This window comes from Pararge aegeria, chromosome 12 (genome assembly GCF_905163445.1).
Source record: "Pararge aegeria chromosome 12, ilParAegt1.1, whole genome shotgun sequence".
Classification (NCBI taxonomy): Eukaryota; Metazoa; Arthropoda; class Insecta; order Lepidoptera; family Nymphalidae; genus Pararge; species Pararge aegeria.
The window spans coordinates 13988610-14013370 of record NC_053191.1 but is presented as its reverse complement, the minus strand read 5'-3'; the positions used below and the strand labels follow the sequence as shown (position 1 = coordinate 14013370).

At 35.2% G+C, this 24761-nt stretch overlaps 1 protein-coding gene across 7 annotated transcripts in view; it reads left to right on the top strand.

Annotated features, from left to right (window-relative positions):
* The window catches only part of LOC120628427 (mitogen-activated protein kinase-binding protein 1), a 125045-nt gene that overhangs the window by 57905 nt on the left and 42379 nt on the right, over positions 1–24761 (top strand). For 6 of the 7 annotated variants that reach the window (XM_039896796.1, XM_039896795.1, XM_039896793.1 and 3 more), the window contains exon 3: positions 18390–18481. In XM_039896796.1, the coding sequence (XP_039752730.1) occupies positions 18390–18481 (92 nt within the window). Of the gene's footprint in view, positions 1–3801; positions 4018–18389; positions 18482–24761 lie in introns of all 7 variants that reach the window. The other variant, XM_039896791.1, reaches the window with a different exon arrangement.

The following is a 24761-nucleotide window of genomic DNA, read 5'->3' as shown; positions in this document are numbered from 1 at the left end:
ATTTTTACTCTTAATGTTACCTCGTGCTAGTTTTGGTCGCAGTTTTTATGCACGATATCTATATATATATAAAAGAGAAAGTGTGTGGGTATGTTCCGTATAGGCTCCGAAACGGCTGGACCGATTTCAATGAAACTTTGAGGGAATCTCCGGATTGACGTGGCGAGTAATCCTGTAAAGTTTGGTGACGATCGGGGCACTCCTATTTTTGAACTGTCAAACTGTCAAATACAGCTTTATATACTATGATGATATTATATTGTTGGGTGTACATGGGTGTATATAATGATCTTCACCCGCACGAGAAGAGAATGAATACGGAGAGAAATAAATGATTTAATATATTATGAGACATAAATAAAAAATTTAATGATGTAAGTTTATTGTTTAAATAAAATAAAGTAAAATCTAGCACGGCGAAGCGGGCTGGGTATGCTAGTGCATGATAAACATGACTCTAATTAATACCGATTTACAATATTCACCTTTTAGGAAACATTGTGCAGCTACCTACATTTGCAAAATCTTGTCTCAAAGTGGCAACCCACACGCAAAATGCCTTTCAAGCACTTGACCCGATACAATTGTTCTGATTCTCATTAAAGTGGTTGGAATGTTTTGTTGGTAATCCTTGTGGTCCACACAATAAGGTTTGGAATGAAAGAAAATATTTTTCGTAGCACGTTACATATTGCCTCTAAGAGCGAATCAGGACCAGAGCACATTGAATAGTGGGGGAAGGGCTATACTAATGATATATCTATCATTAGTATAGCCCTTCCCCCACTATAATCTTCATATCTATAATCTCTTCAATATCTAATAATCTTTCAGTCCCGTGTTTTCCATTACATTTACATTTTGTGATTTGTGGATATACGGCCTGCCGGTCGCCATGTCCGAGGACCTCTGTGTTTTAAGTTGTTATTGTGGTGTCCGGAGTTTGTCAAAGCGACTTCATCGTCGCAACCGTGGTGTCCGCATTTTTGCGCTGATTATGTGATGGGTACGAGCTCCCGAGGTAGTGAACGCCTCTGAAGACTACATATATCAATGAATAATTAGTGAGGTTGTCTGGTAGAGGCTACTAACGATAAGGTTGTATCATACTTGAATGAATGAATGAATACACTTTTATTGTACACCAGAGAAAAAGAGTAGTTACAGAGATATAAATACAGAGCAAGAGAGTATGATTAGGTGGCCTTATCGCTACATAACGATTTCTTCTAGGCAACCAAAGGCGTGAAAGGAAAAAACATAGAAAAAAGATAGGTGCTGCAATCAATAATATTTAAAAATTATATTGATTGCACCACCTACCTCTTTAATTATACAAATATATAAATAAAATATATTACTATAATATATATACTTCTTTAAGTTTCCGCTTTTCTTGTAAATGTGTGTTTACTTTTTGTGGTTAAATTTTTTGTCGTTTTAGCGTATAGCGTGAATTGACCCTTACTAGTAGAATTCCATAGAAATAATAATCAGAAATTGCAATGTACCGCTCTATCCATAAAAGGTTGTAGCACCCTAGACTTAGTGCAGACTTTCACCGGAGAAACCTAGTAGGTACAATAATTGAAACACTTTCTCGATCTACCTATGCCTCCGTATATTTAACTTTTCAAGATTCGTGTTACATTGTTACAAGTGCTTTTGTTCTGTCGTAACAGTCAGAAACTTACGGAACTGTAACACCGCGCCGGGTCCACATTAGAGTGTCGTATTGTGCGTAACCCATAGTCTGAACAGATTTCAGTCATACTGCTCGCATATAGAAATCTCGGGATTGTCTTATTTTTTTCTTGCTATCTACAGTAAGCTCATGACTGCAATACCTGGTGGTAAGCGAAGTTGCAGTCTTAAGATGGTAGCAGGCTAACCTGTTAGGGGCAATGTCTGTAAGGCATTTATATAGAAGATCCCTGATCGTAATTTTGATGAATGTCTTATGTCATGAAGCACGGTGGTCCCGGGTTCGATGCCCCGCAGGTGAATTTGGGAAGTTTATAATTTCTGATTTTTTTCTGGCCCGGCTTGATTGGAGATTTCAGCTGTGGCTAGTTACTCTCTTACCGTCAAAGCTGTGCCGCTAAGCGATTAATTGATACGATGTCGCGTAGAAACCGATTTAGCCCGTTACCATCTTAGACTGCATTATCACTTACCAGCAGGTGAGATTGCAGTCAAAGGCTGACTTATAGTGCACAAAAAAAATCCAAAAAAAAAATTATTGTGAATCCAGCGGATATTATTAATGCTTGGCTTATATTTCTAGAAGTCTTGTACGATGTACCTATGTCGTTTTTCTTAACGATGGTTATTTTTTTTAATCGCGAAATACTTAAATAAACACATCATTACAGCATCGGTGTTAGCAAAAAGTGCTAATTTCCTGTGGCCTTGGTTAATGTTAGAGCTATATGTATTAAAGGAATTGCTTGTTATTGTACTAGTAGCACATTAGTTGTTAGAACGTGATACCATCTAGTGGTTTGTAGAAAAAGTGCGAAGTTGTTTTAATTGCAAACAGGTCCTATTATACAAAAAAAGCCTGATTATAAGTTACTAAACTCAATTTAATTAATTAACTGAGTTAAGTCTATAGTAGAAACCATGGACAACATTTAACTGTTTAGCGGTTAAATCTAGAGATCGGTTAGCGGATAACTGGATATCACAAGTTTGAGGGTCAGGTAGGTATATAACATACACGATCAGTCTGATCAGTAATCACTACAATCATGGATTGATGTGATGTCAAATAACAATTCAAATTATGTCCTCAATACAAAATCCTCCGACACCCAGATCTAATTCTTGTTAAATAAACCTTAAACATGATCAATCTAATTGTAGTCCAGAATTGATCCGATTTCGATTTTGTCTTGTGTCTCATTTGTCATCGTGATTTGACAAATAACAGATCTGATCAAATTAAAAAGATAAATACGCAATTATATAATTTAAAAAATATAGAGATGCGTTTTTCACAAGTTATTTGCGAGTTAAAGTCCAAAGGTAAACTTACAATACTATCCAATCTGACTATAATCATCGATTGATCCGATGCCAAACTGAACGAGTAACCTCCGTCTCATGACTCATCGTGATTTGTCAAATAACAACTCAAATTTTAACCTAAATTCAAAATCGTATTCGACACACTCCATTGAACGCGCCGTATTAATGTGTTTCCGAGCACTAGGTCACACGAGCGCTACAATCGTAATCGCCAGATATAGTGGTAAAGACCGTGAAAATTACAAATTGGACCGTATTTTACTATACTTACGTGATGACTGACAGTAAAATATTAACAATAGTAAGTTTGCAGAATTAATTACATATCAACTACAGTTGTTATACTTTCATGATATATATACTGATATTTAAAAAGTATTTTTATGTTAAATAGCCCATTCATTGTAAAAATAAGGTAGTTTTTTTATATCCAAAATACCGCCAACTTTATTACTACCGTATTTCCGGTCTACAAGAATCAGCAATGGATCAGCCCTCTCACTCGTTGAAAAAAGGAAGCCTTTTTTTTCTCTAACAAAAATAACGCCAACTATATAAATACTGTATTTCCAGTCTACCAGAATCAAAATTGAAATCTCTTGTAGCCCATTCCTTTAAAAAGGTTTATTTTTTCTAGCTAAAATAACTACTGTTTTTCCAGTCTACCAGAATCAGCATTGAAATTTCTTTCATGTAGCCCACTCGTTGAAAAAAGAACCCTTTTTTTCTGACAAAAAAACGCCAACTATATAACTACTGTGTTTCCAGTCTACCAGAATCAGCATTGAAATCTCTTGCGAACAATCTGTTACATAACAATATCAAGAAGTGCTAGTGCATATTGTAATACAGTGAAGACGCGCGTTTTTGTGTGTGTGCTTGTAATACCAATGTGAGAGTGAGTAAAATGCGAAAATGGCGTTCATCGGGCCGAGGAACAGCATGCCTGTCATCAAGGACAGCCTACATATGCCCGCCTATGAGGTATGTTATTTAGAAAGTCATTTTTTAATTCCGTTACAAGTTCACCCTTAACTGCAATCTCACCTGGTGCTAAGCAATGGTGCAGTCAATATTCCTAGTCGATTTCTACACGGTATTGTACCGGAATCTCTGATCGCTTTGCGGCACATATTTGGTCACTACGGTGGTATCTAGACACGGCCAAAACACAGTGTACAGTACCTTAAGTACCAGTACTCAATGCTATAGTTTTTATGTTACTCACTTATTCACTATTTTTTAAAAATATATTACAAATATACTCGTCGCCATCTAGCCCCAAAGTAAGCGTAGCTTGTGTTATGGGTACTAAGATAACTTATGCATATTTATTAATAATATACATATACTTATAATATAAACACCCAGACACTGAAAAACATTCATGACGACTATATGAAAAAAAATGCTTATTTATGAATTAATATAAATAAACATTATTCAGACTTATGGCTACACATTGAAGCACGCATTGAATGAATATTTAAAATATCCCTAACGGTAATAGCACATAAATAACTCATATTATGTGCCGTATATGTCAGATAATATAGTATATGAATGGGGCACATATATTTATTATTTATTTAGTTACCAAGTTAGGTTGCGTTGCTTAACCCGCGCAATTGTCGCGTACGTATTTCGTAACTAGGCCTAGGCGTGGACAGGTCAAACGAGTCGCAAGAAGCCGCTGGACTCAACAGTTATTAACGTTAAACCGTTAAACGTAGCTAGACTCCTGATTTCTTCCGAAACAAAATCATCAAGTGCATCCACCGAGACCTAGGTAATAATATTAATATAAATTGTTCGCATTCTATCACGTAAGTTCGTTCACCTGTCTGTCTACTTGGTTGTGGCCAGGCGGAACGGGTTAAGTTACACCATTATGGGAAGTAGATTCCGATGGGTGACCGTGTTAATCTATACTAATATTTTATAGAGATAAGTTTGTGACGTTGTAGGGGCCCGTTATAAGTTATATTAAATAGCCATCTATTATTTCAAGTTCAGCGTCAATTTGTGTTAAACCATGCATGTGTTAAGAATGCTCTATTTTCATAGCTTATAAGTCATAGTAAGCAATCCATCAAAATATGTCTTAGATACTTCTTTCGATGAATTAGTCTTATTAGTACATCGATTTTGTACTCATTAATGAGTTGATCCAAGATAAAAGAAAGTCCCCGTTATTGTCGTTTATCAACAGTAAGGTTTAATATTTTGAGGAGTTCACCTTAAACAGGATGATAGCACTTGAACAATAAATCTTATTATCCTATTTACTTTGAATCAGCTGCTATTTCAAGTGCAACGCCCACACTTCATTCCGTTTCTGACGGTTTGCTTGTTCTTGAGAATACGTTGACCATACATTTACAAAACAGAATTCAGAGTGTACTTAAATAATAACAATCTCTCTTAGACGTTAAATTACTCAATTATGATATACTTATTATTGCGAAAGTGTCTTTATTTGTTTGTTTTTTATGTCTTTCCTAAACGCTCTAACTAAGCAGTCAATGAATTTTATGAAGTAACCAAAAGTTAGTTGAAATGATAGAGAGTAACATAGGCCACTTTTTCTCTCAGGTGAACAAACAGTTCCCCCTGCATTTGTAAAAACCGTAATAAACGCGGACGAAGATACTACTTGCTTATATTTTCGTCTTGATGCTTACTTTTTGCAAAATCCATACAAACGTTTATGCAAACCAGAAATGGCTATTCAATAGATATTATTCAATAAATAACATTTTAATGTTCATTTTCCTGAATCTCACCTAAGTTTCTGACTTGGTTACCCTTATTTGAAGTGACCTCATTCCGTCCAGTGATTGACAAGCTCTATAGATTTGACTTCTTAAAAGTTATTTTTATGCTAATTAAATGCACCACCTATCTCTTATATACTTGTGTTTTTTACGCCATTGGTTGCTTGGAAGATATCGCTACGTAGCGAGAAAGCGGTCAAATTGTGCAAGTTTGGTATAGTGTTTTTTCTCATTTTTCTGTAGTTACTTTTGTTTGGTGTTCAAGTGTGTGTTCATTCATTCATTCATTAACTATAAGATTGCGCTTTCCAAGTCTTAAATAGTCTTAAATTAGCACAGGGTTATATAGTATTTTTATACTTTATTTCCTCTATGTCCCCCCGTCCCGATTAAATCTCGTGTGGTCTTCATTTAATTTCTTCGTAAGATATCTTTTGTTTACAGAAATAACCTATTCACATTCTCGAATGTTTTCATTTCTTCTTCTTCCTCATTTAAAGTTATGTAACCTATTTATTTGCTTAACTTTATTTATTTGTCACATCTCTTTTATTTACAAAATTTGTCACATCTCTTTTATTTACAGAAATAGCATAGCTATTGCTTTTATGCTATTTCCAGTAGTGCAGTGTCAGAATAAATTTAGCCTATGTTCTGCTTGTATTTATTAAAGTTAATTTATCTTTAAACTTCTAACACAAATAACTTTTTTTATTACAGCAGTTTTGATTATCATTCAAACAGTATTTTAATGACATTTCGTGTTCATTGTTTAGTTTGTTATACCGTTATTGCGGCTATTATGTATTAAATTATTGCTAGCATATAATTGAATAATATTACGTTTGTTAATGTTGTTTTTAATTCGACGAAGGACAAAAAAATATATATTCATTTTAAATTGTAGTAGCTACCTAAATATATTTCAGTAGAAGTTTTACAAAATATCAGCTAAGTACCATATTATAATGCTAATGTTAAATAAAAAAAAATGTTTTCGCGACAGGAGGTACTTTAATATAATATAAGAATTACACTTTTCTTAATTTGTTTAGTAGTTAGCATGTATAACTAATGATTGTGAGGTCCAGGGTACGGATCCTACCACGTTCATAGTTCATACCCCAAAACACGTCTACATGGCCGGACCGGCGGACATTTATCCCGCATTAATGCGAACCTGGTATCGTTTTCCTGTAAATAAATAAATAAATAAATCTACTACGACAACACACACATCGCCATCTAGTCCCAAAGTAAGCGTAGCTTTTGTTATGGGTACTAAAATAACTGATGAATATTTTTTATGAAAATACATAAATAATACATAAATACTTATAATATATAGATAAACACCCAGACACTGAAAAACATTCATGTTCATCACACAAATATTGTCCAGTTGTGGGAATCGAACCCACGGCCTTGGACTTAGAAAACAGGGTCGCTGCCCACTGCGCCAATCTGCCGTAAATTCAGAAAAAAAATAAAAGTTTGAATCAAATAGTGCGAATGAAACAACCGTAATGCTCCGTAGCTAGGTTATAACTGCCATCTGACACAACGATCACGCTATATATATATATATATATATATATATATATATATATATATATATATATATATATATATATATATATATATATATATATTCATTATTTTAGTGATCGATGTTATTACACGTAACAACTAATCCTTTGGCGCTACAAACCGTCTGTGATACCCGACCTCCTCCACTTCTACTAGTAGTAAAGCTTTTTTGTGATAGAGCTCATCCGGGGAAGTACTACGGCCATACTCATTTTTGCTGCAAAACAGCACTCATTGCTGTGTTCCGGTTTGAAGGGTGAGGTGGCCGATTTAACGACAAGCACTATTGAACAAAAGAATCGGCACCATTAACTTAAATAATAACCTTCATTTTGAAAAACTGTAATTTACATCTTATTTCTGCAGAAATTAAAGGTTTTGTTGATATTAATTAATTGATAAAAATATATATAGCAAGCAACTTATGCTTGCTATATATATTTTGATATATAGCAAGCATAAGTTGCTTGCTATATATATTTTTGCGTATATCAAGTATTTTATGATTTCGAACTATCAGAGTTTTAAATCATAAAATACTTAATATACGCACAGAATTTCCAAGCGGTACAAAATTATGTTTAAATAGACGTGACGTCACAATTTTGAATTGAGCGTTTCACCTGTTATGGCGGATCGCTAGATTTTGCAGTTTTATTTATTTAAAATAAATACCAATCTCACTTCGAATATGAATAATACTTTTAAAACTATCAAAACGCCTAAACGAACAGCCTAAATGCAAAATCCGGTCAAGTGTGAGGGGGTTTATGCAGTTCTTTTATTTCGTAAGTAGGTCTCGGGTCTAATGAATATTCAGTGCTACGGAGATAAGTGAGTGTGCCAAGGATAGACTGACAAACTAGTGTTTGCCCTACTGCCTACAGAATTAGTTTGATGGTTTTAATGGTTACGTAAACGTTTAGTTTCTAAAAGAATTTATCTTAGCTAATATTATAAATGTGATGATAAATATTATAAATGCGAATTTGAATTTATTTGCTAATTGCTTAAACTTCTTAACCGATCAAGATTAAATTCTGCATACAGGGGTACAGAGAAGGACATAGATAGGGCCTATATATTTCATCGAAAACAAAAAGTGCTTTTCTCGAGGGATCTTTTCGATCCCGCGGGAACAGCACTTTTACCAGCTAGTTAGCCTACCACTAATCTTGATTGAGAAAATACAAAATTCGAGGGTAAAAGCTATGATATTAATATTCTTAGGGCTCCGTAGTCCGTAACCGTTTTTGCTAAATTAAAGGCAATAATACTAAATATCCAAAAATTAAAATAAACCAACTAGAAAGCCACTACACAGAAAAATATATGTGGTAGGTTACCTAAAGTCATATGTAAGGGTAATCACTTTTTTGTAGCTTATAATTGTTTTTATTTAAATCTCTTTCGATTTCTTATGAGTACTACATTACTGTAACGATATGCATGTGTTTCTTTTGAATAGTGCGTTCCGGCTTATGCATCTTTCTATTCCGAAAACCTAAGTACTTTGGCGTTTTACACAATTTCGATTGGTTACTGTAACGACGCAAATACCTACCATTCATTAGTTTATGCTACCTCAGAAGCCCTACGGCAAATTCTACGAATTCCGTACACGGTGCCGCGTGGAATGTAGTTTGGTGGGTGGATCTACCATTTATAGGTGTGTTTGTCATCAATTGACCGTAACCGGCAACCTGCTTTATTGAAATAGAATGGAAAACTATAATATTACTCTTATCTTATATCCTTAAATATATATGTATGAATGAATAAGCGTACTTGTTTCTCGCAATAAATTCAGGATTGTTTTAATTTTTTTGTTTTATTCGCCTCACTGGTACTGGGTTGATTTAGGAGAAATGAAAACAATTAAAAACCTGGAGGAATAGTCGAGAATAGGAAGAATCTAGATTGGTTATTTAAAATTTTGTATGGGAGTCGCTAAATTTCAATTGATGGCATTCTTGGGGTTGTACGAAGTCCAACGCATTTTCATATAAGTACCTTTTATACAGCTGAATGTTTGACTTGTTTAAATTAGAATCTATGCAAAATATACGATATTAATCCAGTGCAAATTTCAAGTGCAAGCGATATTAATCAATAATTCTTCGTGTTCATTGCATGCTACAATTATGATCAACTTGTCTTATAGTTGTAATAATACTATCATCAACCTAAACGGTAAACGTCAAGTAGGTACTAGACAAAGTTCTCTAGAAAGGCTTATGACGCTTGTGACAAACATCGCCCTGCTATTCTGTTGAGGTCGTATGCCAATCCTTAGCACCGGTAGGAGTATCATTGATAAAACCCTACCAATAATGCGTCTATCGGTGCTAAGGTCGACCTTTAGATCCGAACCGTTATCACACAGGCCTATGGGCTACCTTCCTACGATCTTTGCCACTTCAAGTTTGTAAAAAAATTCGATCACTCTAGTTTTTATACATATCTCCTGAGCTCTGATTCGAACACACTATCCGTAGTTTTTTTTCAGTCTTCCAGCGAGTGACTCTAAGCTTTCTCATCAAGCTCATAGTAACTATGGACTTGATGAGAAAGCTATGCTAAGACTATGTTTTTATTTCATTTCTCGCAACACGTACTATTCTAAAGCTTAGGTCTTCAGGCATTGAGGGTTGATAGTTACAATAATTAATAGGGTTCTGGGTGCATTCGTCGCTATTCTTTATTAAGTATATATAGTATTTCTCCTCCCGATCTCTCCACTCATGCAGATAGGAATAAAACGTTCGATCTATCTCCCTGGACCCGACGAGGGGACAGTCACCATTATTATATATAATATTGTTTTTTCTTCATCTTTGTTTTACCATGAGATTGCTCCATTTTTCTACAAGTACCAAACTTGCGTTAAACATTTTAGCTACAATAAAATCTATTATTTCTTAGGTAGATACTTACATAAGATTATGCAGGCTGCACGGCCTTCAACGTGACGATTCCAGGTAATAATAAATAAATAATCATTGTCGCCTGCACAATATATTTGATGAGCGGCTTCGATTTATTATTCCATTGAGATGATCGAACGCACGACGCGATGTAAATAAAAGACGTCACCACGCCTTAGCGTGCTGTATGTATAAATAATATAACTAAGCACATATTAAAAATTATAATAATAATAATATAATCCTCTATTCCGATACTTCTCACATTTTCCATTCCTTGTCCATATCTTTCCTGCTAAAACTTTTATATTGACCTTCCCGTGTACTTCAGGTTCCTTGAGTACCTACCAGTTTGTGGATGACTTACTTCGTAATACTTGTTTAAATTCGAACTGCGCTGTACGATAGCTCGCATTCTTGCAAAAAATTCTGCGGGGTTAAAAAAAAAATCCTTTGTTGCCGGTTTAAACGGCTAAACCGTTATTTAAGAAATTTAGAGATACATTGCACCCTGGTGATGATATTCTTTAGCCCGGGAAAGAAGCTATGATGATCTTCATCATTATCAACCTATTACCGGTCCAAAAAAGTGCACGGGTCTCCTCTCAGGAGCTCGGCTTAGGCCGTAGTTCTCCACGGCCAAGTGCGGATTGGCTGACTTCAAACACCTTTGAGAACATTTAAGAGAACTCTCGGGCATCCCTCGCCATTTTTCCTTCACCGTTAAAACAAGCGTTTTAAACTCCTAAAATTAAAGACGCACATAACTTTTAAAAGTCCGGCGTGCATCGAACTCGGTCAACCCAAAAGGGAGACCGAAGCTCGTACCGTTTCGCAAGAAACGATTGCTGTAGGTCTTTTAGAAACCGTAACGAACGCGGAAAAAGTCGCGGTCATCAGCTAGTATAGGAGTAATAGGATTAAATGTAAAGTTTTCTCATTTAACTTCCGCTGACACAGCGCAAGGTCCAGTAACTCTCAAGTTCTAGGTACAGCCATGTACTTTATAGCTATAATGGTGGTATTGATGCCAGTAATCGATTTGAAACGGTAGCTAATCGGATTGATAGGAATTATCTATTTACTATTAAAACTATTCCTAAGGTTTCGCTGCTAAACAAATAAACACATCAACATGTACTTTGTATTTCCACAACAGATGACGACGCTTATCCTGTGGAATCAACACTAACTGGTTAAGTGGATTTTAGAACAGCCATTTCCGTAGGGTTCCGTATTATTTTTTTAATCTTTGAACATAATCAGGAATTATAAGAAACAAAGGCAGGCTAACCAGTTAGGGGTATTGCAGTTATATAAAACAAATAGGTACCTCTAATCGGTTTCGAGGCGGCATCTTACCGGAACGCTAAATTGCGGCTTAAGCAGCACGTCTTTATCGATAGAGTGGTACTTAACTAGCCCCGGCCGAAGTCTCCCATCAGACCAGATCAGAGTAAGTTCACAAATTATGAATTCACAACTTGGCCCTGGCGGGGATCAAATCTGGGACATCCCACTTATCAGTACGACTCATCACTGCGCCAGGTAGTCGGAAACTAATTCACCGCGTTTTATCGATATTGATGGCTTAATGGCGAACCTGTGACTTCCGCTGAAGATCTTTAGCTAGATATAAAAACTTCTGAGCACAAAATTATTGTACATCCATTTCTAAATATAATATCCAATAGCTTTATCTGTACGTGTGTACTCAACGATTTGTTTTTTTGTGCTTAAATGCTATGTTTAACGTTACGTAATGAACACTTGCACTCGTATTCAAATCAAACAACCTCTTCACACCTTTATCTAAATATCCAGTTTGCAATCGATAAATAGTGGCTTCTTTTATGAGGAGTCTCAAGTCACGTAATGAGTATTTTCCGTGTCAATGACCAATCGGAGCACTTGCTTTCATTTAGGCGTAAATAATAACACCCAGATGATTGCCGGGCTGGCAGGCTAGATTAGCATCTTGAAGTGTTTTTAGTGCCTTTATAACGTAACCGTTAAAAAGATGCAGTCTTCGAATAAATACGTTGAGTTATTATAAAACGTAGAAATTGTCTCTGTGGTAGACGCTTTATTATTAAGGTTCCTTACTTTGACCCAAAATGGATGTTATTTTAAATGCTCTTTTTTTCACTTTATTGCGCAAGAAAAAAGTACCAAAGGTAATAAGATTACCTTTGGTATGTTTATTATAAACTGTCCTCGGTTTATCAGGATTAAAAAATCCGCAATCCAAAGTAGCATTTCACATACAAACAAAATAGTAAGATATTTTTGGGGCCGTTTTTTTGGACTTTCCTTATACTGTTTTCCCACCTTTCTTTCCACCACATGCTTACTTCTCCTTCGTATTGAGAGGAACGAAAATAAATCAATAAAAACAAATCGGATGAGCCTTATTTTAGATTTTGCGTAACACATGCACGGCAATTGATTTAATATATTGAAGAAGGATGGATGGTGTTAGAAATAACCATTGTCGTCTGTAGATAAAGAATAATATAAGCAATCAAATAAAAGTTATTGCCGATAACTTAATTTGTTGATTTATTTATTAAGGACAACCAACAACTTATACATTAAGATTTACTCTAAATAAAGAAACCAATAAATTAAAAGGAAATAAAAATGATTAATGAAATTTTCGTAAAACAATAATAAAATTTGTGCAAATATTGGACCGAATAACAAATACATATTCTTTAACTCTCACAAGAATGTTAAAAATATCAAACCAGTGTACTTAATAGGAATAATGTTATCAACATAACATGTTATGCAAATCTGAAGGTCCATTCAATAACATGTGACGAAACGCCGAGAGAATCGTTTCAACACAACACAGACGTACATCGAGACAAGTTCGTGGTTCACCCACGCGGGATTTATCTAGGAGCTTTCCTTTTTTCGACTTCTCATAGTTCTGTGTTGCTTAATAGTACGTTTTACTTATACGCATAATGATTTTATTTGAAATACCGGCCAAGTACTGGTCGGAGTCGAGCACGAAGGTTTCCGTACCTTTATATATACAAAAAATTTCCTTAAATATTTATTTTATTCCGTTTTTAAGTATTAATTGTTAAAACGGTAAATTTTTAATATTCATTGGTATAGCAAAAGCATTATTATCATTAGGGAAAATTTCAATTCATGTAGGCATGGTATCACACAGGCACTTATGAAGCGCAAGTTTTATGAACTACGGCCTGGTGACAGACATAGTCCCATTTTACCCTTTGGGTACGGAACACTAAAAACGAGGAGTCCTGAATAAATTTCCATTGTGTCCATTGTGTCCACTGTGTTCCCGTCATCCCGTTATGTTACTGGATATGTTACCGGTTATAGGCGATAGTTTTCCTTTTATCATCAACAACAACGACGGGGTTCTTTTTACGTGACAGGGTTTATAAACCACAAGGTTAAACGATTGACAAGATGCAAGACCTACTCGAATATTAAGCAACCTTTTGAAGCCGTCTGGCATTTGGAACTCAAAGCAAAAGATCGATCAGAATGTTAAAACAAAAACAACTGTTATTGTAAGAGACCCGTTGAATACCTGCGCAGGAGTTAGAAAACACTTATACTTGCACGCTCGAATATTATAAATGGGAAAGTGTGTTTGTTTGTGTGTCCTTCCCTTCGCCCTAACCAAGCAACCAACCACCCTGATTTTTGGCATAGATTTTGTTGAAAGGACGGGAAGTATGGTAGACTTTTTATCCCAGAAAAACAAACGGTTCCGATGGGATTTGTAAGAAACCGTAAGAAACGCGGATATAGAATGCGGACAGTAGGCAGTTTTAAAATATTTAACTAGAAATAATGTTCCACCTATGACCATCCGAATAAATACAAGATGTAGTCAGGTTTCGAAACACGTGTAAATTCTCGCGATGTTCTCATATATATATACATATATATATATATGTTAATTGCCGATGATGTGTCCTCACATATCATCGCGTCATTTCTTTTGTCGCATTATAAACTGCAATGTCGGTATTTAAATTTAGCAATTTTTTGTAATGCGACATACCAATGTCGATAACAGAACTTCAATTTAGCTTTAAGAAATTATAACGAAGATAAATTGCATCTATAACCTATGTGTAATGATCCATCCCGCGTTGAAATATTATATCAATCGATCTTGATTTACGAGTGAAAGTATTCCGGTTCAGTTACGATTATTAATTTTAATTGCAACATTCAACGTTCATTGGAAAGTTCACAATCTATAGGAAAAAATTACCGTGCCATTATTTATTTGACTCACTGCGATTTTATATGGTTTGCACTGAGATTTCTAGATTTTTACTTAGTTGTCTTTCGTGGAAGTCTGAAACTGAACTACGCACCAAAGGTATTATGTAAATTATAATACGTCTGATTCAAGGAAAGTCAATATTGAAAAATTATAGAGATTAAAAATCATAGTTCAATTTTGTTTGGGTTTCATGTGTAAGATTTAATGCAGTTTCACGTACATAGCTCAAATGTAATCAAAAAGTATTTTCATCATACGAAATTAGTGATTTGACAGAGGAGTTTGTGCATTCGTCGCAAATCTTATATGATTAGTGCCGTCGTGCCGCCGCCGGTGAGAAAAGTTTCGAAAAATATTTTGTGTCTATAGAGAACCGAATATTGATGAGAAAACCGAAGGCCTCCGCAAATAAAAATGAATGATTGCAGTTTTAAATAAAACCCTTCCTTTCCTACGCGCGTACGATGGCGTATAATCAAATCTGAAAATCATGAAGTATACTTCGAGCCGTGATTTAGTTCAAAGATTGCAAAGTTGCTCAAAAGGCCTTGAGTTGTATAAGACAAGGACGCGAAGGTATCTTTATAAGGCCTTTGAAAGTGCTAAAGGACGACCGGTTTGGTAGTGGATCGAGTGGTTTCCTGTTTATAGCGACACTTACGTTCTGTTGCAATCTATTAAGGGTCCCTATTAATGTCTGACTCTGCTGTTTGTCTGTCTTTCTTGGTTCCTTTTTTACGGATTCTAGATCGTAGTCTTCTCTGTACATAAACATAATAATATCAGATGGACTATTATTAAATTCTGGAATTATAGACCCGAATATAAGCTATTTTGTATACAATGTTAAGAGATTTGTTTTTACGGAATCTATCTAATAAATTAAACATCTAAGTTTACGTAAAAATAGTAATTTCTCTAACTGAACAACAAAATGTATATTATATTGTATTTATTTAATGATATAGTTTGTGGCTACAGTGGATTTTAAGACTAGCGATATTTTTTCTAGATAGATTAAATAATCTTATATCTTTAAACGAGCATAATTGTATATATATAATTGGAATCGGCTCCAACGATTTTCATGAAATTTAGTATACAGGGGGTTTCGGGGGCGATAAATCGATCTAGCTAGGATTCACTTTTAGATATTGTCATTTTATTTGTGTTTTCCGGTACTAACCGATTTGGTGCAGACGAAGTTGCACGGGTCAGCTAGTGAATTTTAATAGTGTATTGTCATGCCATCTAATTACATTAGGAAATACATTAGGTCAAATCAAGTAAAGTGTGGTTGACTATTGAAACTCCGAATTTAGTGGCGACCAATGCACATGCATAAATAAAGCAGTGCCTAAGTCTTCCATTTTATAATTCCTTTTAGAGAATAACCTTACTAATTTATATGGTTGAATCGGGTCTGTTTTCAAGTTTAAATATTGTTCCTTTTACTCTTTTATCCTCCTCTAACAAACACTATCTCCTTTATATTTAAGTAGAAGGTAGATGGAAGGCAAGTTCACCAACTATATGTGTAAACCCGTCTCTAACAAAGCAAAACCTTGAGCCTCGCGGCAAGGACGCTCGTAACATCTTTATAAGGCCTTTGAATGTGTGAAGGATAACCGGATTGTGTTGGATCCAGTCCAGTTTAATTTGATACCTCTATCTTCTCTCTATCTTTAATTAAGTCCTGACTTAAATATAGAGGTGATGTAAGATTGACAGCCTCGTATGCCTGTTGTCCGTTTTTATAAGGCGTTTTTAATTTCTATGGTTTTTAGTAATTTCGATTAATATCTGTTCAGTTGAGCCGTTTAAGGATAATCAGTTATTTTCTCAGTGGTAGTTAGAACTTTATCTCGATTGTTTATATTACTTCCATTTGTTATTTAACTTGGAATTGTATATACTAATAATGATACTTCAATAATATAGGAATCTTGACCTGAGTCAAACCCAAGGAAGTATGTGTATGCTACTTACTCCACGACGAGTATTTGGTTCAGTCATCAGTTTGATTGGAAGTTGATCAGTATCTGATAATTCGACCTAAACGAAGCCGGTTAAATACGGCTTTCTTATTTTTTTTTTAATTTTAATTAATCTTTGTGCAAGTTTCATTCTAGAATTTGTCTTTTATCAGCACTTACTGCCGAGGGCAACAAAGTTTACAGACGAAAAGGGTTACAATAAATTGACAAATATGAACATTGGTGATATTGATGCTAAGTAAATTTATACACTAAAGTGCTGAATACCGTAGCACTAGATTAGTTTTTAAAAAGTACAAATATGACTTATTCACGTGCTTTGTAGATTTCTTTAAAAGTCTGTATATGTAATGGTGACTCCTAAATTACTTGGCTATACTAATAGTCGTGACGTACAATAGAATTTAATAATAATTAAATTCTATTGTACGTCAATGTAACAAAACATGCCAAGCCAACTAAGTTTTTTTGGTTTAATTGGTTAAATAAGACCAAAATCACTTCTAAAAATACACTTGAAAAAACCAGCTGTGCCACAAGGTCGGCTTACACTTGATACTACAAAATGGCAACCGGACGTCCTTGGCGCGAAAGATGCGGGGCAGTGACATCATTACTACTCGTCGCTAAAGATTAAACTTGGATTAAACCCAACCCTGTTCCACTTCGCACTTTAGGTACCATACGTATTATAATTAAATCAACCAGGAAATTATACCTGCAGCAGCGGCACCCAACGTTGTCGGTGCTTGGTATCAAGAGTAGTTTTTTTATATTATTCCCCATTTAGTTTGTTTACGGCTTGACTAATTTCGATTGCGATTGCGTTTATTCAAATGGTGTCAGCAGCGTCATGCGCGTGCCTATCTACCTACTCCAAATAATCACTAACTAAATGCTGTACCCTAGCTGTTTCATTGACTGTGTTGCCGAAGTGAACAAGTGTACTATTTATTCTGTACTATTTTATACCTATTCTTTGATTAAACCGTGAAGCCGTAATGGTGCAATGGTTAGCGTACCTTTCTATGTAAATTCTAAGTGGATCTGATAGGAGAATATCGCGCATTATTTTTACCTACACATGTGCATGGTATTATATAAGAAATACCTGATTCTTCAATAGAAGATTGTACAATTTATATTTTCATTGCTAAGACTTAATTTCTATAGCAAAGTAGGTCTAATGTTGATTGTATGTCATGGACTATCGCAAAGTAACGCTTGCTTCTATCTGATAAAATATATGGGTATGAAGTAATATCTACCAGAATTGCATGGTGGGCCGTATCTCTTTATGACAGGTGTGTGTTATTCAGTAGAGCAGCTTAAAACTTTGTGAATTTGTCCTTACACTCAAGGTTTAGGATGTTTGAATAGTGAGGTTAACCTTGCACTTCTATTTGTACCCAATTTGAACTGTTTACATATATACCTACCAACCTTACAGTTTTCAGTTAAAATACGAGGCCCTATGTTATAATGTTATTATACTACTTAATATTTATATAATTCGCTCTGAAACTCTTCAGATTAAATAGTACCTACCAGCCCGAAGTTTTGAATTGTGCGGTGATTTAATCCCGTGCCTCGGAGAGCACGTTACGCTTTAGCTAGAACATTGGCCTGATGTCTTTACGGTTGTGTTGGATCTGCCGTCCCATCGGACTTTGAGAGAGTGTTGGATAATCTCTCTGGAGATGACCACCGTGGCAAAAATTGGTTAAGGAAATTGTTTTTGTATTTACTAACGTAGTGTTTCTATTGTTCACAGATTAAGCTGGAGTCGGTCCTCGGATTGACAGTGAGCAGCAACGCTGCGTTAGACTGCGATCCGAACACCGAGCTGGTTGCCTATCCTGCAGGGTAAGTACCTACTTAACTTTGATCTATAATTAATTATTATCCATTATTAATTATCCAAGGTTTTCTCTATAACTATTAAGATTCTCCGTTGCTTATTATAATTATAATCATCATCTTCTTATTCTTCTGCATCATCATCATCATCATCATCATCACCAACCACAAAACCCATACCGCCCCACTACATGGCACGGTTCGAACCTCGGCACGCACCTCCTAACTTTTTTAAGTTATGATCATTATAATCATCATATCAACCCAATACACCACTAGGTACAGCGCACGGGTCTCCACCCACAACGAGAAGGGGTTAAGGCCGTAGTCAACACTGGCTCAGTGCGGATCGGTGGACTAAGTTATGATCGTTTCATGCAATTAAATATAATTTGCTTTAACGGTGAAGAAAAACGTCGTGAGGAAACCTGCATACCTGAAAGTTAAAGTGTGAAGTCCACAAATCCGTTCATTGTGCACTACGGCCTAAACCCATTAAAGGAAGAGACCCGAGCCCTAGTGGGCCGGTAATGAATGATTTCAAATGTGCCTTTTTACCTTAAGCTTTGACAGGAAGTCGGAGCCGTAGTGAAGCGAGTGTAGACTTTATAAGTCTCAAAGCTTAATTTTCGCGTTTCGCCTAAACAATATTGAGCTTCTAAGATTAACTTGTTATCTCCTCGTTGTAGAAGTTAAAGGTCACTAGGCCAATGCTAGGCCTCCCAGATTATATTGCGCTGTTTATTTCTAAGCAACGAATGTGTTGGATATATTCCAAGGTTCATGTTGATAGAAATTGGCTTTTGGAATTGAGAAAGATGTGTTTTATTCAGTTGTACTCAGACGCTAGCCGTTTCCTGCGGTTACACCCGCGTTAACCAAGGGTTTGTAAAATAATCCGAGTGAGTTTGTTTGTTTGTTTGCCCTTCCTTCACGCCCTTACTTAGCCAATTCTACTTGATTTTTGCCAAAAAATAGTTAGCTGAAAGAACTGAGATAAAGAAGATACACGGATCCCAAGGCATTTGTAAAAAACCGTAATATATGTGGATGAAGAACGAAGGCAACAGCTACACTCCATTTTTTCTAAGATATCGTAAATCTTCTTTATGACTTTTCAGTTTTAAAATAATATCTAAAAAAACAAGTGCTATTTAATACATAAAAACAAACACAATGAAATGAGATTTTCGATGAGTAGGTTATTTGAATTATCTTCTTAACAATTTGGAAATAAACTTTACACTAGAAGTAACAAAACGATTGTTTGAATTATTATCCAAGTAAGAGAAAATAGACGTTACATATTAGCATACGTGGGATACCTTACTCCTCTTTGTATATTTAAACGTTAACTCCCTTGCACTTACATATTTAAAAAAAATCTTTATCTCTTATGTGGCCAAATAATATGGTGTCAAGATCAAGCTTTATATTATTGTCTTGCGTTACCATGACTTGGATCACGTTAAACTTCTGAGTTTCGCTTTTCTACTAAATGTAGCTACAATCGATTTAGCTAATTCTTCGCTTCCTTGATAGTCTACAGGGTCGTAGCGTGATATTAAATAGCACTGTAGTCGTAACTCAATAATAGAGGGGAAGGGAGAAACGGTTATATTTATCAATTAAAAAACTTTTTTTTTCAATCTGCATGCTTACACCTGATTTTAGCTTAAGTGCGTTCTAAGATATAAATTTTCATCCCCTATTTAACCCAATGGAGGTGAAATTTTTATAAATCCTGAAACATTTATCTTGCCAACCTAAATACCAATTTTCATCGTTATAACTAGGAAAATTACGTACTTTCGTAAAATTATATTTACCTTATTTAACCTTGTTGAACTTCTTAACGTTTTACCTTGTTTATGAATAATTTTGTACGTTTGTAATCCAGCTTAATTATGGATTGTGTGTGCAGCCTATTGAAGACTCATCTAGCGATGTGATTGCGGACGTACTTAAGGAAATTGCTTTTCCTTCCATATTTACAACTCTCTTAATGAAAATAGTGAGTGCAAGACAAGAATAGCTGTGAAGTTAAAAAAAATACAAGTACTGCGAAGTATTTCTATCTCTTATGAAGTAATAGTGGATTGAATGGAAGTGCATAAAATAAGACTAAGCACTCGAGTCTAGAGCGAAAAATTTCTATTATAGTCATGGATGAAATCATTCATGATGGGTTTTTTTTTTAATTTTACTACAAGTTCGCCCTTGACTGCAATCTCACCAGGTGGTTTTAGTGCGATTCCTCTAGTGCTTAATAACAAAGTCGACTCCCCTCTTCCTTATTATGATGGACGGCGCGTCGGTATTTTCGACCCCGAATCAGTTTCTACGCGAAATCTTACCGGAACGCTTAAGCTGCACGTCTTTAAGCAGGGTGGTAACTAGCCACGGCATCCCCTGCCATCCAAATCTGAAGCATCCCATCAGACAAATTGATGAGCTGTATTGCTAGAACACAAAACTTTGATACGTATTATTATACTTTTAAAACTTTTTAAATCCTATCTATATAAAGAAGAAAAAAATAGACTTATTAGTAGATATTTCACGAAAAGCGAAACTGAAACCCTAGAAACTTGTTTATAATATTTGTTTTGCCCTCACTCTTTCTATACAACCGATTTTATTTTATGTAAAAGAGCATAAAAAGCACTTCAAATCTGCTTATATATCTAGCATATCTAATAAGTATTCTATTCTTAAATTATCATAATCAGTTCCGTATACTACCTCTAGAGCTTATATTATGCAAGTTGACCCATCTGCGCAAAGCCCGGGCGGGTCAGCTTGTATAATATAATACTAAAGTAAGTGAGTAGTATGAAGCTGTTGACCTACGTACTCGTTGTGACCGACTTTTAAAAAGAGGTTAACAAACTTCACTTCAAATTTACAGAATAATTATGTTTATTTTAACTAGGTACTTGAATTCCACAAGAAATATATTATTCAAGAGTTCTTGGCATATGTGTTTAATCGTCGTCTTGTACTGATGGATTTCCTCGTCTGGACTTAATACCGTTTCAACCAGTAGCTTCCAACGCATCTCTGTTTCCCTAGTAGGTGTTACTAGAACTGCGTTTTTCGGTGTGATGAAACTTCTCCAGCGATTTTTACGTAGATCAGCCCTTTGAGCTATCTGCATCGCCCTTTGCTACTTTAGCTTTTAATCGTGTCCATCTCCCCATTTGTGATTTGATCATTTATATTACAAAATTAAACATAATCATCTCCATCTTTTATTTTAATCCTAACTTCTATTATAATAATTTAGTTTTTTCTGTTTGTAACTGTTTCGGCTTTTGTTGTTCTTTTTATTGGTTTTTATTGATTCTCTTTGAAAATTATTAGTTCAAGCTAAATTAGCATGTAGTGTTTATTAGCTTTAAATGGTATTGTATACTCTGTGTAATGTATATATGTATTTTTATTTATGTCAAATCGCTGGTAGACCCAATAAATAAATAAATAAAATAAATACATAAATAAATTCTTATCATACTCATTCATCATTGGTAGCCGTAAGTCATATAGTAAAGATGGGGATTCATCACTTCCCAGGGATTACTCCCCATCCTGACTATCATCGCTGATTCCAGAAACTAGTATAATTTTAGAACTAGCAGAAGAAGAAGAAACACTTTATTGCACGCTTAAGTTACAGTAACACACAATGTAGACATGCAAAGGCGGTCTTATTGCTGCAAGCAATTACAACAAGAGAACGGTTTTAACGGCTTTAGTTTGTTATCAGGGGACAAAAAGTAACCTATGTTCTTTCAACTAACTCTATTATGAAATTTAAGTTTAATTCGCTATGATACTTGAAAAGCAGGTACAATTATATATTGTAAAGTCAATAGCACCTGAGGATGCTCCGGTGTCAGAGCGAAACGTGCGTAGAGGGTACATGGCCAAAAATCTGCTTGGTGTGGAGTATAAAGGTTGAAGAAATTATAAATTAGACCATACAGATTCTCCTGTATTTTGCGAATTATACCAAATTAATCTCAATTTTCAGAATATATCATGGAATTCCGCAATATAACGCCTGCTTCTTTCAAACTAACTCCTTGTCATAAATCAAGTTGCTTAGTAAGGGCGTGAAGGAAAGGAAAAAACAAACAAACACTCAGTAATTAAGTAAGGATTACACTTTATTTGACATATTCTTACGTTCTTATCATAAGCATAATAAATCTGTAACAAAACGCCAACAATATAAAATACCTAATAGGTACTGCTGTTAGTGATGGTAGTAAGGTCTTTGAATACGGAAATTATACAAAAGAGCCCTTTAGAAACAAAGAGAATAAAAAAAAATTGTATAAAATATGTGTGTCATGGTGATCCTCAACTTCAAAAGAATACAGTTTTCTGTTATCGATGCGGTTCACGTTTCTCCTGAAGCTTAGCATAAAGTTTAGGGCACGGATATGACGCGATATATTGCATAATTATTATGCGAGGTTTGGTCAACGACCGCGTTTGACCATTCAATACTCACGGACCGTATGAGAAGCCACCACAGATACCATAATATTTATGTTAGGAATTCGGGTTGATTTGACAGGGAACCAAGAAAAATGCTAATTACGAAATATGTAGTATGTATCTTTACTGTTTACTTTATGTTAAAACAAGTTTTTAAGTTTGCGTGTCATAAGGAAAAGATTACCACTTAGCTGAAATCCTATTAAGTTAAAGAAAAATCGTTTGAAATAGTATGTAAGTCTGTTGATAAACATTTAGTAACATAAGTCGTCATTTAATATTAAAAAATAGCATTTATTTTTTAAATAATATCACTAGGTACTAAATATTACTTTAATTTACTCTTTGATCAAATTATAAATGAATCATAAAAAAAAACAAACTGTGAGATCGACTCTCCTGCCGCCGCCAGTTCTGAATGATAAAGCTATTCATTCCATTAGGGGCAACTCGGCGCATCGCTAAAAAATTCATCAGCCGTCGGTTTTATTGGCTAATTGGAACACCCCACACGCCTGAGCTCTCCTTATATGGTATGAGTGGAAATTTCCACTAATATTATGTCTACCTTTGCAGGCGAACAGCTTCTCTAGTTATCCTTACTAATATTATAAATGCGAAAGTGGGTTTGTTCGTTTGTCCGTCTTTCCTTCACGTCAGCGACTAATCAACTTGATTTTTGGTAAAGAGTTACTTAAATGGAAGGAGGATAACATTGGAAATTCTTTTTATTCCAGTAAAACAAACTGTTCCTACGAGATTTGTTAAAAACCGTCTTAAGTGCGGCCGAAGAACAAGGCAACAACCACTTAAGCGCTGTGGCTAAGAGCTATGTTTATTAAAAGAACCAAAATGTAACGAACATTTTGCCTATTTTCAAAGTTATCCAACCTGATACTGTCGTTATTGTTGGCGTGCATCTGGGTTGCTGACTGGATGTACAATAGCTGATATATCTACCTTAACAACGTTGGATGTTGGCGGCGAGTGCGAAGCTTAGCCCAAGGGCTCGACGACATGGCGGTAGGGTAGACTACAACCCTTGAACCTCGACTTATGGAGGTTGAACAGTTTTAAGTTTGCTAATAATTTTGACTGGCAGGCATTCTAGATGATTACCAAAAAATTTGAAAAAAAATGGTAGATAGTGAATACTATTTAACCTAGAGCAAAATCAATAAATTACCTCCTAAAAGTTTTTTTTAAACCGCCCTTAAGGTGTGAGTACGGGTACTCACACCTTAAGGGCGGTTTAAAAAAAACTTGACGTATTACAAATTGTATTACAAAATTGACGTATTACAAATTGTACGTAGACCAAACTCGCGAGCAGCCTGCCAGAGTTTACTTAGTGTTAGAACCGGGTTAATTTTAGAGACAACTCTCATCTTTGTCTCGTTTAACTATTAATTATTTATGTTTAACCATATTCACACTACACAGTCTACACTCTATAGGTCTCAGTGTTATTTGAGAAGATAAAATTACGTAAATGATTCCCGTGTCACGGCGAAACGTGTTATCATTTCAAATTACATACTTAATTATATGCCTCAAAACGCATTTCCTGCCAAGTCTACGCTTTCTGGTGCTATATGAACGCGCAACATCAGCATTAAACGGCACTTCATTATTTCACCCCACGAGTTCTTTCGGAGTATTTAATGGGACAGGGGTTGGATGTTTTAGACTTTTAGAGTAATTGAGTACATATACACAGACAGGCGGGTGTGGCCGGGGGTGCGGCGTGGACGCGCCCTTAAATCAATAAGTAGCC